The 16100-nt window shown below is 39.2% G+C and overlaps 1 protein-coding gene across 1 annotated transcript; it reads left to right on the top strand.

Moving 5' to 3' along the window:
• The first annotated feature begins 1579 nt into the window (after positions 1–1579).
• LOC131791588 (glutamate receptor 2) lies at positions 1580–14737 on the top strand. Its single transcript, XM_066162846.1, has 16 exons — positions 1580–1732; positions 2842–2988; positions 3561–3797; positions 4424–4620; positions 4722–4775; positions 5378–5524; positions 6390–6572; positions 7045–7164; positions 7337–7507; positions 9289–9471; positions 10359–10544; positions 11556–11820; positions 11936–12303; positions 12507–12731; positions 13016–13274; positions 13707–14737. Exons 1-16 carry the CDS (start codon positions 1651–1653, stop codon positions 13718–13720), a joined length of 2838 nt encoding a protein of 945 aa, XP_066018943.1. The 5' UTR covers positions 1580–1650; the 3' UTR covers positions 13721–14737.
• The last annotated feature ends 1363 nt before the right edge of the window (positions 14738–16100 follow it).

Below are 16100 nucleotides of genomic sequence, written 5' to 3'. Positions count from 1 at the left end.
TATTTAAAGAAACCTATCAAATTGCAAATAAAGCTAAAAACAACTTTTGCAACTTTCTTCCAATCAACTCACTGCTGGTTCAACAAAACATTTGCACAGGCTATGAACATCGTGTATATGAGCGACTGAATTTTGCGATTTCATTATGAAAGTAATTATAAGTGTGATTTTGGTCTGAAATCACGCATATGATTTCAGATCAAATTGCACTCCACTCAGTTTCAGTTACCATTTTTAATTTTCATTGGCTGTTGTCACCTGACCCGGGCCACAGTGGGAAGTGGGGGAGTGGGAGAGAGTATTATCATCAATGTGCTTGTCTTTTCTCTCCTTCCCGCCTTAACCCTCCTTATCCCATTTTTTTTCTTTATTTGACGACCAAGCTAAAGATTGCCATTCCTTTCACTCTGTTTTTGCACATGGTACTGCTGACATTACTGATCTTAGCAATGTGCTACTCTCTTGTTATGCGTGAACCCAGTCGAGAGAACATGATCTTATGTTCTCTCGACTCAGTGTATGATGGCCCAAGTCTTCAATGAGTTCTTTGTTGCTAAGTTTGTAGAGCTTTTATACGGAAAATCTGAACTGGTTAGGACTCAATTCCTGAAGGAGGGTACTCAAATATTTTCTTTGCTCATTGCAGATCCTTTGCACTGTGCGACGCGCTTCTCATCCACAGATTCTTTGTGGATCAGTTGACAGAACATCCGAGTATAAAATCGGAACTGGCTGGAGTTTGATTCCAAGTGGGAGATGCATAATTTTGTTTGCCATGCCAGCGACTAGTCTTGAACTTTTTTTTCTAAGGAAGAACTTTGTTGACTTGTGAAGCAGTGGTAGTTTGTTGATGGGGTTGGTGATACAAAGATAACAATTCTATTAACTGGACAGCCTTGTTTACAAAAATGAGTACACTGTATCATTGGGTGGTGTTTGCATAAACCACTCATGGTTAGCAAGAGAGGATGTTTACCATGGCGTTGTGGTGTGGCCATTTTTTATCGTCGTTCGGATCTTCTGCACTGCGTCATTTGGTGTTCTGGCATCATCCACAAGAGTAACAACGTTCCATCGGGACATTTTTGTTCAATTTTTCCTAATCATTTGCCGGTTAACTCTGCAACTAATGTTTAAATCTCAAGGCATTTGAAAAATTGTTCTGCAGTTGTGAGTTAATCACTGAGAGCGATGAGCGTAGATAGTGTGAGTGTCTGTCAACTTCAACTTGCAAAATTCTTGTGATAGTGAAATAATCTTTGGTGTGATTGTTTTGAGGATTACGAATTTCCTCTTTGTCCCACGCTCGTAAAAAATGTTAAAATCTTTTGTTAAAGTTCCTTTATGGTTTTGTATTTATCTGTTAGCGTCAATCGGTCCTTTCTTTGCGTTTTTCGCTACATTTTTAACGAAATCCACGCTCCATATTTGCGTCAATAATTGATTTTTCTTTGCGAGCAGAACCATAGGGAGGTCAATTATTGATGTATTGTGAAATGATGAAAATTTTAACATGCGCAAACTCACATACCATGCATTTTTAGGTTCAAATTATGAGGCTGGAAATTACTTCGCTTGAGCTTTACTGCCGCTGAATCAATCCCTAATTTTTTTTACGTTCCTCGTCATTTTTACCTTGGTTTTTTTAGAATGGGTAAGCTTATGGGTATGTTTTTCTTCGTGGCATGTTGGACTTTTTCCTCCGGGAGGACGATTCGCGACGTCAAAATAGGTTTGTGACTTTTATTTTTTCTGTTTAGTAATTAAATCTGTTTCGTAAAGGGAATGTGACAAAAAACAGAACTTTTGTAAGTAAGTGAAAGTGGGTAAGGGTTGTTTAAAAAAACGAAAGGAAGCAAGTGACATGGAAACAATTATAGGAAATACGAAATATGAACCAAAACCAAGGGGAAAGTAAAAAGGAAAGACGTTATTTTTGGCTTCATTTTCATATTCTGTGAGTGCATGCGCGATTCATTTACTGTTTTGTCTCTCGGATGAACCACTGATGTTGAAAATTTAGAAGGGTACTTTTGAAATAGTTACATCAGATCTGCTCATGTCGCAAACACAAGTTGCTGAACAATAGGTTTTGAGCCGTTTGTTTCCTTCCTTAGTTGGACTAAGTCTTTATTCAGTAGTGAGCTTTGCATCCCATTTAATGCTTAGTAACTATAAAGTCAAATGAAGTGCTTTTTGTCATATGTTACAGACTTCAAACACCATTTCTGAAGAGACATATTTAGCATCAGTTTCGTTCCTCGAGTATATATGTATCTCTGATAATCGAGTACATTGAATGGGAGACTTTAAACTTAGGATGTGTATAACTTATACGTATCTTTGAGTATCTTTCTCTACGAGTGAAACATCGCAGGGATGAATCAATCAAATAAAATAAAAAAGTGACATTGGTAGTGATAATTATATTTAACAGTCGGTGCTTTGCTAAGAAGATTGCAATTTGGGAGGTGGCTGGATCAATTGATAATATCAAAAGAGATCGATACTGCACCTTGATGGTTATTCACAGGGATTTTGTTCGCGATTCCTACGCTAGTTCTTGAGAATTATGCAATTCTGTTGGAAACCTAGTTATCATATATGGACACAGACGTCTTCTATTTTCTTTAACACGAAAGAAGATAAAGAAAGCAAATTTAATCACAGGGTGAAGATGACCTTCTCAGTTACCACTTAGACTAAAAGCTAAAGAAAAAGAACATGCGATAAAGTCAAACGCGAAGAGAGAGTAAAGTTCTTTTGTTTGGCTCCACGATTGCGCTTCACGCTCTCATTAATTATCGCCTTAACTTTTCACCACCTTCTCCTCCCCTCCAGGTGTGTTACACCGTAGGGAGACAGCCAGCCTTCATCATGTCCTTGAATATGTCTTCGAAAGCATTCTTCCCAGGAAACTTATGTTAGAAAACATAACGTTTACTTTAATCTATGAACAAGTTGATGGAAAAGATCTTCTCTCAAGCGGTAAGTTGTTGTTGGAATTGATTCTTCAACAATTAAAATCAGTTGTGAGTCGATAAATTATGTCACAAGTTAGGTAAGAGCCTATTTAAGAGTCATCTCTCTTAAATAAAACCTTCGAGAAATCTGACAAACTTTTTCAACTTAGCTGTTCCTCTTAGTTGGAGTTAACTTGAAATAAAGTGGATGAGGTACAGTGCTTTGTTTACATGTACTTCTCATAATATGAGGTAAATCCATAAATACGATCTGCCAAGCTTATGCTCGCACGATTTGCCCTTTCCGGCGAGTGCTAGACTTCAAAGAAAAAAAAAACGCAATTTTTTTGAGTAAGCTAATCATTAATGAAATGGTGTGTCACAAATATTCGCAGTGCAGTTTAACCATGCACCCCATAACGTCAGTATGGGTATCTTCCATACCGTTCCCTACACATTTCCTAAAGCGCTAACTTTAGGAATTGTATATATGTCTGTTTAATTAATGATCAAAGTTCGTTTTAGCCCCAGATGCATTTGTACCCTTGTCTCGTAATTGTCCACAAACTTTAAATTGTTCTTGTCATATGTTTGTAGATGTCCTATCGTCTCTGTCTCAAGTGATAGCCATCATCGACTTGGCGAGCGAGGATAAGAAGGCCGCAACTCTCAGTTCTATTTTACATGTACCGCTGATGATGATAGATTCCATTTCAGAAAATTCGGCGAACGCTTCTGTCATGTCGATCAGACCTCCCTATCACGTTGTTATGCAAGCTCTGTTCGATGTTATGGACTTCTTCAATTTTTCCAGGATAGCGGTGGTCTATGACGGTACAGCTGTTTGATGAATATTTTAATGAATCGTCTCATACGTATATAGCCGTGGTTAGAACTCTCGCGAGGATCGATAGCCTACATGTCAACTAACGTGGCCCAAAATCCAAAACCTAGCATCATGTGAGACTTTTCCTTATTTTTACCACGTATGAATTTATTTTTCTATCTTTGTAATGCGCTTAGAACAGGACTGGATAAGCGCTATATAAGTAGTTATTATTATTATTATTATTATTATTATTATTATTATTATTCCTGATTTCTGTCTCTCCGAAGATTGTTTCTGGTGGCAAGTTTTTTATCCTTTATAAAAATTGGCGCCCAAAGTAATCGAAATCTCAGCTTAAGAGAAAGTTTAGTCGGCGAGAAGGGACTCAGGATCACTTTGATTTTGCTGTACTTCCCTCTGTGATTGGTCGAAAACTCGCTGCACTAAGTCAACCAATCAAAAACTAATTGCAATGATCTTTCATTGGCTCTTTGTTATATTTTTGCTTGTTCTGATTGGCCATTATAATTGATTTTTATGGTTTTGATTTTAAGAAACTTAATCGAGATGGGCTGCATAACCAGGGTATTGGCTGTTTTAAATACATCCATTTTTGCTCCTCTCTTTTTAGCCCGCCGAGTCAGAGAGGCATCCTATTTCTACGCCAAAGCTAAACGATGGCCACGATTTAACATCAAAATGATACCAGAACTAATTTTGAATGACAGAGAACAGTTACACAGCTCTCTGACTGAGTTGTTCAGGTCACGCATCAAAGAAATAATCTTATTATGTGATCAGAGGGACCTGTATCACATTATGAATGAGGTAACTTGTTTATTTACATCTTTGTTTTCATTTCTTAGTCACTTAGTTCCACTTTTTCCATATTTTTTTCAACTCTAACAATTAATAAATCGACGTTGTAGGCGCTATACGTTGGAATTAATGACAAAGACTACCGCTGGATAACACCTGACTTGGTAATGTATTTACTTCGCGAGAACCTCTAGCACGCTTAACCCCCCACGTGCGTTTCTTATTTCATTTTTGCCTCCTTAGTTTTGTCTCTTTTGGTAAAATGATCTTTGCAATCTTTTGTAAAATTTAAAGAAAGTTTTCTACGCTCTAAATACGAGGCGAGATATTGACATTTTTTAAGTAAAGATATCCATAGCTGATATCACTTACATGGAAGATTTTCACTCTTTCATCACTTTTCTACTTGTTCTTGATTACCAAGAAATCGTTGGGCGAGAATATGGCTGCTATCACATTACAACTTAAGTGGTTTGTCTTCTGCTAGTTGGGGTTTTCATAATTTCGTGAATTATTTGTTCGTGATTTGTTGCGTGACTGCTTGTAATCGAGCCAGGGTTAGTAACCAACTTACACTAGCATCCAATGCTTATTTTTCGACTTGTTTATGGCCGGAAGCCAAAACTGTGAGACGTATTTATTGGCCACGATTAATGATATGTCCATGTGTAATATCGTCCGACTGTCTTTTTGCGGCAACCTGTAGCTACGCCCTAGATAGACTACTACTTGTAAGTTTAAGGTCAGCAGCATTCTCTCTTTACAGGAGGTGGCTGGAGCAGGTCAAACTTACAATCATACATATCCCTCGTTTCTTGGTATGGTGGGACTCAGGCTCCATATTGTTAACGAGACGTTAATCAGAAACTTGAAGAGTCGTGCAACCGGTGGAAAAGGAGCCGAATTCTCTCTGGTGAGAAAGCAGTTGCATTTTTGGACGTTGTGTGGTAATTATAATAATGATGATAATGGGACTCTATTTACGGTTGGTAACACTAAACAGTTACAGAAAGATAAAATTGTGACCCCGCCTCTTAATTATAGAAATTAAACACGGTTTCAACACAAAGTGTTAAAAAAAACCCAACTGGCACTAAGGAGGCAGACCAGTTGGCTATGAGAGTGCAGTCAAGGAGTTGAACACAAGATAAGCGAGAACAAATCTAGCGAGTAGCAGCACTGCCTCCTCCTGTCGTTGCACGTTCCAACAAAATGTGGTCTGATAACGAAATGGCCTGTTGATTGTGTGTGGTCATGTCCTGCTGCACAGTGATCATGCCATATTGTACCGAGCTGCCGTCGCACGTGCTGTTGTGCCGTTCAACGTTGTGCTGTACTGTGCTGTTTCGCGTATTATTTTGTCTTGTTATATTGTGCCTTGCTATGCCATCGCGCTTTTTTGCGCTGTATTGCGGCGGTTCGCGTCCCATCCTATTTATCTATGTTGTGTCGCTTTTTTTGTGTCGTTTCGTGTATAGCTCCTCGTTGAAACGAGCTGTATCGTCAAAACAATTGTTGTTAATGTTTATTTATGTGTATTCCTCTGTTTGTCACTCTATACTGTGTTCTTGAAGCTGGCGAAAATATGTCTGTGAGAAAAATGCCTACTTTTCAGGTCTCTCAAAGGGACGTTGGGTCGATATTTCTAACATCGCACAACACGTGACAGACCATTTAACTATATTTGTACACTAGCTTATGAATAGGTGTGAAAGTAAGGGTAATTTTAGCTTAAAACATATACGATACTGGTCACATTTGACATCTTTTGCCCAAAGCCCGTGTATGCAGCTGTACATGACGTAGCGCTTGTGGTAGGGACGGCAGTGGTGAATTTATTCAACACCGATCCTAGGATAACAAGGATATTATCACGTTTAGACAATGATAAATGCGCTTTTCGGAGCAAATCAAGTAAACGCAGGAGATTGGGATTGAGACTGCTCAAGCAGATTAGGAAGGTAATGATAAATTTTCTTTTGAAAAATGTTTTTATACGGTGAATGACACAGGCATACTCGGAGATAAGAACTCCGAGTACTCCCACTGAGTCGTACCGACGACCTCCCGACTAGTACTTGAACCACTATGAGTCGTACCGACGACCTTCCGACACCCTGCGACCAGTACTTGAACCACTAGGAGTCGTACCTACTACCTTCCGACTAATACTTGGACGCTCTACCATTGAGCTATACGAGACTAGTGGCAAGCTAAGTCTTTCAATAGGGTCCATGGTGAAAAACTCCATGCATACTGCTAAGATGGGAATGCCGATACGTGATGCTTTTGCGCAATAATAATAAATTTTAAGCCTGGCGCTTTAAATGAAAGATTGCAAATGATAAATGTTCTTCTCGGCAAGAAAAAAAAAGAGCTCTCAGAATTTACCGTGGTCAACAGTTATTAAGTTTCGTCACATTATGTTCAAAGGTGAAACTTTTCCACGGAGAGGGTCTGACTGGCGAGATACAATTCAAACTTCGTACGGGTGAACGAAGAGTACATGATGGCCTGGACATTGTGAACATTGTTCAAAACAGAACCAAAAAGGTTTGTGAGTAAATTACAGTACATAAAGAGTAATGCAAGCTTGTTCGATCACTGACCAACCTCTCATGATTATCATATCAGTGAAAGCAAGAGAGACCTTACGACTCTGAGAGTGAATTTCAGCATATGTTTGTATGACTAATTCGCACATTCTCTCGTTTGTTTTCACTAGCTCGGCTCTTGGCAACCTGAACCTGAAAGGATAGATCACCGTGTGTCTGTGAATAACGAACACCCTGAGTGGGTGGGAGATTTCGCACACTTTGTCCAGTGCAACAATCCGGGGAACAACCTGCACTACGAACCAGAACCGATCCCAGTGCTAAAAGTTATAACAGTGTTGGTGAGAATACTCTGTGATTTTAATCCTTTAATTCCTAGAAGTGATTAACGTGTTTCCAGCATGTAGTTGTGGAAGAAATTGCAAACATATCCGCTTCATATGAAATCACACTCTGAATATCAAATTTTGTAGAAATGGACGGTAACAGGAAAGGAGAATTATGAACCAGATCTTTAGGGCCAATGGATTAAGTAACCTACATATGATGTACACAGGTGTAAACCTTCATGAGGGCTATGATACACAAGAAGGTTCGGATCAAAGTCGGTATTTGAGCAACTGCACATCTACCCCTGCCCTAGCTTTCTATCAGCTGACGTTTCGTTAGGTTAGTGGTGGAGTAGGTGCGCAGCTGCGTAGATACTGACATATATCCGTAGGTTTCATTGATAATACCTCTCTGGCAAAAATCAAACTTCCTCCCGTTGCACCTGGCAGCTGGGCGTCCAGTAAAGTTGATATTAACCCTTTAAACCCAAGGAATGACCAGGATCTAATTTCTCCTTACAGTAATAATGCTGAATCATTTACTATGACCATGAGAATAAAGGAAATGATCGCAATCCTAAAAAGCCTTGACTATTAAATGAATTCTCCTTGTCACTGCCAAAGGAAATGTACGGAGAAGAGTACAGAGAATATAGATACTGATGTTCAGGTGTAAAGGGTTGATACAAAAAAGCTTAAATTAACAATTGTTTCATACGTCAGCGTGCGTTCATCAAGATATGAAGCACGCAGGAAGTTTGGAGAGCACGAAAGATGCGTAAGAGTTGCTCGAGGCGTAGCCGAGAGCAACTCTAGCTTCTTGAGTGCTCTCCAAACTTCCTGCGTGCTTCATATCTCGATGAACGTCCAGCTGACGTATGAACCAAATGTTTTATAACATTTTCAACCCGATGGAAAATTTTTTTTAGAGCTAGGAGAAGCTAGAGCTAGAAGAAGCTAGAGTTGCTATCGGCTACGCCTCGAGCAACTCTTACGCATCTTTTGTGCTCTCCAAACTTCCTGCGTGCTTCATATCTCGATGAACGCACAGCTGACGTATGAACCAATTGTTTTATATCATTTTCAACCCGATGGAAAATTTTTTTTCTCGAGGGATTTGTTTGCTGACGTAATGAGCGTGCACAATAGGAATATGAAGCACGCTCGCGCAATTGAATTTGATTAGATAAATTTACCAGCTATGTTATAAAGTGCCTTTGAGTCTCTCACTGTTATTTCGTGTACAATTCAAAAGCCAAAAAGGAGGCAGTTCCACTGATACGGAATGCCTTGCATGCACTAGCTGCACCCATTATAATCAACTATATCCTTCGACAGTTTTCCAATGTATTCAAAAGGTTTTGGAAATAAGTGTAGCGAGCATTAAATGAGAAATTATTTCTAGAGGTCAAAACAGAGCCATCATCGCTGGGTTTTTTCTGTAGGCAACCGCCACTTCCCTCCAATCAACTTGGTCCAAGGCATGCTATGTTATTTTTCTGGAGCTATTCTTGTCTCGGTGGTTACTGGTTATTTAGAAACGCGCTACGCCGCAGCATTCTGATTCATTTTAGTGTAACAGTGTTTCGCGTCTAAATAGAGTAAATCTTTGAAATAATAGTGAGCTAGGATGGAAAAACACCAGGGGAGAGAGGAAATGAAAGGGTGACGATGGCGAAGGTTAGCAGGGACTGCACATGAAAAACACGTAAATGAAGGTCAATTTTTTTAAAGATGAACTAGTCATCCATTGTCATCATAGATTCAGTCATTGAATCCTTTGTTTCTCTCAGGAACCTCCATTTGTCGAGAAGGTGAATGAGTCCACGCCATTACCAGATGGGATCATACCTAAAAACCAGCTTCAGGGTTTCTGTATCGATCTGATTGAAGAAATATCCAAGAAGGCAAACTTCGACTATGAGATTTATCTGGATAATAGCTACAAAGGGATGGTGGACGCGTTGAAGTCTCAGGTAGCAATTTTTTCGTTGACTGTCGAAGCTAATCGGGAACTGCATCAGTTTTGCCTCGCTTTGCGTTGTTATAAAAATACTATAGGAAGAGACTCTCCTCAACCTCTATCAAAATTAGGGCAAATTTTCAATTGAGTTATTCGGGATTGCTTAGTTTTTGCTTTACTTCGCTCTGTAATTGGTCCAGAAAACTTGCACCACTCTTAACCAATCACATGAAAAACTGAAATCACTCACGACTTGGTAGCTTGCGTTTTCCTGCTTTTTAGTCAGTTTGGTCGTTTTTACTTTAAAAAATTTCATTGGCTCTTAAAGGCATTTTCTTTTCTTCGGATTGGCTGTTGTGATTGCTTTGGTTTGGATTTTACAAAACTCAATCGAAAGGCGCTTTACCGACTCGGTGTAGATATGTTGCCTAACTGCATGCGAACTGAACCGATTATTTTTTCATGAACAGTATAAATTCTTTCATTTATTAAGTCAATAGCTTCTATGCGTCTATTAACAGCAGAGGTCTTCTTATTTTTCATTGCACTCTTGCAAGATGTGAGTAGTTTTTAATACTGGGTATGATAGCAGGGATCATGAAGTTCATTATCCATGATCTGGCATTATCTCACATTATCTTATGAAAAGCCGACTAAGATGTTTTCACCAAGTGGCAAAATGCAACTCCTCGCCATTTGCTATAGCCGTTTTTGCGTTAAAAGTTAAAATATTTGCTTTGGCTTTGAACCAATGAGTTTTATAGGACTTTTTCGTTTGTTATTGCCGTAAATGTCATTATTTAAGTTCATTTGGCTTGCGCAATCGAATTTGGTGCCAAACGATTACCTAACACTTCTTGCCCTGAATAATTTGCTTTGCCATTGTTTATCCTCTTTCAGAAAAAGGACCTTGCTCTTGCTCCAATCACAATAACTGCAGAGCGTGAATTGATCATCGACTTCAGCAAACCGTTTATGGACTTTGGTATGAGTCTGATCATGCGCAAACCTGGAGAGCCTCCGATCAATATATTCGCTTTTCTTCTGCCTTTCACCAACAATCTGTGGCTCTCTACGATTGTAGTGGTAAGGCTTTAGAATTGTACGGTACCATTTTACGACGGGAATTTTAATTTCCATCATTTTGAATGTTCTAGGTGCGGGAGATTTTAACATACCAAGGATCAAATCACTGGGAGTACCTCGGGTTTGAAGATCTAAGATCAAATTTCAATGACTCATGAAAATTATCACTTGCATGATTTATTTGAGGTCTGAGATTTCCAGTGCTGTTGTTGGTTTAAGATACCGGAGTCACCAGGGGCTCGAGATATCTACAATGAAAGGCAAAAATAGTTGGCGCCCTTCCTCTTACTCGATGATTTATAATCCCCTACTCATCATACCAAACAGAAATCTCGTAATACGATACTGAATAAGTCCCCCCCCCTTTTCTTCCCAGTCAATGTTGCCTGAAATTAGCGAGGTTTTTGTTGACCCCAGGCAACATTTAAAAGGGGGAGAGGAGGGAGATAGATGAAAGTTGTGGCAAAAATTCAAAAAGTAGTAGAGTTTGCCAAGACTTTTGCCACTCATTGTGGGTTCTAATTACGGAGATCTACCGGGTGGAAGATGATGGAGACTTGAGATATCTGATGCACCATGCTTACCGGGTATAACTTGGGTTTAATACATCGAGATTGATAAAATTCAGAGAACAGGGATACACTGGGTTTAAGATATCAATACATCGGAGCTAGAATTACAGTGATGCGCACGGCATACCAGGTGTCTTTTAATTTCAATGTAGAGCTTTGCCTTACAATTGCGAGGGAATAGTACATCCCTGTTAGCAAATGGTAAACTTATCAATTGTTTCTGTTCGCAACGTCGCACGGAAACGGCTGATCATGATGAAATTTTCATAAATTCACGGCACAAAACGTTTTCGAACGTATGCGCGCCTGTTTGTCTTAACCACTATGCGTTTGGCTCTCTTGATGTGTGCACCAGTTTTTTGTTTCAGCTACGACACTTTTTTCAAACATCACTAGAATGTAGTAACTTTGTTTTGCCAAATGAAACTTATTTTTGAAGGTTTTGTTCATCACCGGAATGATGTGTGTCATGGACTATTTGAGCCCGTTTGGTTACCGCGCTCGAGCTCGTGATTCAGACGAGGAGCCTGGAAATGAGTTCAACCTGTTGAACAGCTTGTGGTTTGCTACAGCTTCCGTTCTACAGCAGGGTCCCGATAACACTCCTCTATCTCCCTCTGGTCGTTTGCTAGCTTCCTCCTTTTGGTTTTTTATATTAATAATGATAACAACCTACACGGCAAACCTGGCTGCCTTCTTCACAAGTACGTTCGACGAAATAGAGATATTTATTTTATTACGTCGAAAAATGCTGCTATTCTTTAGATCGAGATTTCAAAATTAATAAGTTTAAATTTCCTTTTCCTTTTCCTTTTCCAGTTAAACGAGAAGTGCAAACTATCAATTCCCTGAAAGAACTGGAAAGTCAAAACCAAACCACATACGGAGTCCTCAGAACCGGCTCCGTGCAGAAATTCTTCCAGAATTCAGCAAATCCTATTCACATGAGAATGTTCTCTTTTATGAGAAGTCAGCAAACTTTCGTCAACTCTACTGCTAATGGGGTGAAAAAAGCGAGGGCAGAAAACTACGCTTACATAACAGAATATCCCTACTTGGCATACTACAATCAACAGAAGCCATGCAACACGAGGTTACTGGACAACCTACTTCAAGCTAAAGGTTATGGAATTGGGCTGCAGCAAAACTCACCACACACAAATAAGATTTCTGTTGAGATCTTAGAGGTGGGAGACTCATCTTTTTCGGTTATCTGACAACACATGTCAAGTTACTTTTAGATTGAGAATCCAGGAAGTTGTACATGATCCACTGAAAATTTTTCTCTTATATACAGCAATGCTAACTGCTATAAACACTGTTGCAGTGTAATGCTTTAGTCCAAGTTTAAAGTCAAACTTTCATGATCATTAGTCTTATTTTCTTACAGCTACGAGAAAATGGCTTCATTGAGAAGACACGGCGAAAGTGGTGGGACGAGCGTAGTCAATGTCCAAAACCATCTAAGTCCAAAACTGGGAAAATACATAGTCTTGACGTCGATAACATGGCTGGAGTGTTCTTAATCTTACTCAGTGGTGTTATCCTCTCAATATTTATTTTGCTTATCGAGATACGCTACAAGAAGCTGGCTGCGTGCTCCACTAGTGGCCAGGTAAAGTTGTGCTTCGTTCACACTACAGCGGATAAGATATAATTGAAAACAAAACTTTTCTTAACATTCAGGCTCACCTTGTATATTGGTGCAAATTAAATGCTCATGGGAAAAGGAGGAGGTCAAATGAAGGAATTACAAATGATGGTTTGAAAATATTAGGAAACCGGGTTTCCCTCATTCCTCTATAAAAAAGTCTCTGATAGATTGGACAATTAGTGCCGTCAGAGAGTGAATAGGAAAATCAGAATTTTGTTTAATTTCCACTAACGCACTCTCCGTAGAACGCTCTGAAGCGATATCTGAGAAGAAGTTGCAAGGCGCAAAAAGAGGAAAGTGACCATTTGTCTACTCCCGCCATTCATGTTAACCCGGTCACTCCTGACAATCCTGTCACACCGGTCACACCAGTAGCACCGGTCACGCCGGTTCGAGTAGCTGTAGTGTTATCCCAAGGAGACAAGGTTTTAGAGCAATTGAAGGAAGAAAAAGGCAAGGGCAAAGGTTGGAATAAATGGTTTCAAGGCGTAGGAAAGATTGAAGGTAAAAAATACGTTACCTCACCTTTGAGATCGAGCTCTGATCGGTTTCTCTTGCTTTATGTACATGGCTTATGTTGTAATAGAAGAGCGGTATAAAGTTTGTTTTTTGACGGATTCGCATACAAAAAAAATTGGCAATTGCCGTAGCCAAGCTCTTCTTCAAGGTCCTCCGTCACACCAAACTCTAGAGGAGAATCCACTACAGTTCTGTCTGGTGTAAGCAAGACAGACTCAGAAATGGTATACTGACACGGAATATGCAAAACGATGATAGTTGAATTTGAGACAACCCACCATTACTCCTTAGTGTTTTTTTCAGTTGACTGTCATTGGGTTAGGGGAGGGGTAGGTGTGCAGTTGCACAGATACCGGCTGACTTTGGTTGGTGATTTTTTTGTATGTGACATTTTGGGTTTTTTTTTTCTGACTTCAGTGTCTCGACGATGAAGACGAGAATATTGGAATGTTTGAGGATGTTGGATGACGTATGAATGAAAACATTAAACAGCGATCCATGTCTTCAATCTCCATTTAAGGGCATCAATAATTGAGAGTAAATGTTAAGTGCGAATAACCACTGTTCAATCATTTATTCTTTTCCCTTCACGCCATGAAGTTACTTCGATGAATAGGTTTATAGTGGATTAAAAGAGTTAACTGAGGTACGAGTTAGTGGGCGTGGATCGTTTAGGAGTAATTTTTCAAGGTTTGCGTTAGTTCGACAAAACAGTCGAATTTTTTTTACGAGTGGGACGATCCTCCCACTCTCAGCTCAGTAGTGTCTCCCGAACACCGTCGCGCTATTTTCAAGCACAAAGTTGACTGGAAGAAAGAAAATATCTGCGATGAGACAGTGACTGAGTCTACACGAAATTCTTAGAGCTAAAATTCCAGTGAATTTATGGCATACTGTGCAGAGAATTGATATCATGGTTCATCATGATGAAAATTGACCTTAGGTAGAGAAAAATTAAAAACAATCATTGGCCAGGTTGTACAATCACTGGAAAGGCTCAAATAGACAAAAATAAATAAATAATATGATTAAAAATAGCATATTATCACGGATCACGGTAAAAGACAAACGTAGAAAATATGGACCGATAAGCCGAGAGGTAACTTTTCGAAAGCTGCAACAGTGAATCTTGGTCGCCTGTTAGTTGGAGTGATATACATGTATTGGCGAAAAGGCATTAAGGAGATAAGTCTTTGCGATTGAAGTAACTTTTGAAATAATAAGAAACTACATGAAGAAACCGCACGGTGAACATCCAGGGAAACAAACTTATCTTAACGCCCAAGGTTAAAAATAACTTAGCTGAAATCGACCCATCTTGGCGTCATTTTTCTCCCCTTTATTCCTCTTGATTATTTCATTAGTTAACACATGGTCTGCCTGAATTACCTGCGGGTCCGTGCTATTATTTCAATTTTGTCTAATCAGCGTTGAATGAGGTGTGTGAAATAGCGTTTGAATATGATTTTTACGAGAATGTAATTAACATGAATATAATAAACACAAACTGCTCAGTGGTTTCGAGATATGCTTATTGTGTATCGCCTACGTGGGGGGGAGGGGGATTTGGTGGTGTCTGAGGATGGGGGGGAACACATGGTTTCTGGTAGAACAGGGGGGGAGGGGTATCAGTCGTCGCTTACAGAGTATAAATGGGGGACTATAGAAAACTGAATACTATTAAAAAACCTCATGAGAACAGTATCAAATAAATTTCATTGTAGCACGATCAAAATTCTCTAAATACATTAATTAAAAAGACCACTTTTATCTGATTCATTGTATAAAGAGAAACTTCTTCCCCTTCAACAATGTATAATGCTTCATTACACCTCCTTATATTCGACATTTCATGCAGTGTCACCACGCCCTTGAAAAGTTTACAGAGCGAAAAAACTCAACAGGAGGGTAAGCGTACTAGGATTCGATTTTGATGAAATCGCATTAATTATCCCAAAAAAATTTGACCAACGTTGTTTGGGAGAGATGGGGGAACATTTGGTTTAATTAATATTGTGTTGTGTTCCATGATTTTAAGTCTCCATTGTCTGAAATCCACAAAACTCAACATTGTTTGCGGTATGAGAGGGGAGGAGAAGGATTCGACCTTAAAAAGATCGCGTCAAGGGTTCTTGTTTAGCCTTCCTGAAGTGTACGTGTGATGTACTTGCGGGAGCATCGCACGCAAATAAAGGATTAATACTGATCCTTTTAATGACACTGATGAGTTAAATCAGGACATTGTTCAATAAGAAATCTAAAATAAGACTCAGTCGTTTACCAAATTTGCGTCATTATATTTCAAGCTCGACTCGTCCCGAAAAAAGAGACGGGCGCTAAACTTATTGTTGTGTGGTTAAAGTTTTCGATTATTTTAAGATGGCTTGTCTGTTATCAATTTTTGTGTGATTAAAATCATCACTTTCACAAGTATTTTACATGCGACGAAATTTTTTTTATTTGTTATCACCAAAAGGTTCACTTTCCCTATGACTTTCGGACTTCTGTATTTCATCTCTTAATGGATTTGAGCATTCTGTTTTGACTGTTAATTTGGTTGCTTCGCTTTTGTCTTTTCAACTCAAATTTCTATCGATAGCTTGCATTTCATGTCTAGCTGATTCGTCATCGCATGTACGTGAGGTGAACGCCCGCAAAAATCATACCGTTGCTCGCCATTGTCTGTGAAGATCTATAGAAGCAGATGAGAGTTGTTTCCTGATTTAGCATGAAACAAATTGCTCGTCATACATAATTTAGCGCGTTTCTTATTATGCAAACACGTTCGCAAAATTTTAATCTTTTAAGACA

This window comes from Pocillopora verrucosa, chromosome 2 (genome assembly GCF_036669915.1).
Source record: "Pocillopora verrucosa isolate sample1 chromosome 2, ASM3666991v2, whole genome shotgun sequence".
In the NCBI taxonomy this organism is placed as follows: domain Eukaryota; kingdom Metazoa; phylum Cnidaria; class Anthozoa; order Scleractinia; family Pocilloporidae; genus Pocillopora; species Pocillopora verrucosa.
The sequence above is the reverse complement of the archived record's forward strand: the minus strand, read 5'-3'. Positions and strand labels throughout refer to the sequence as shown.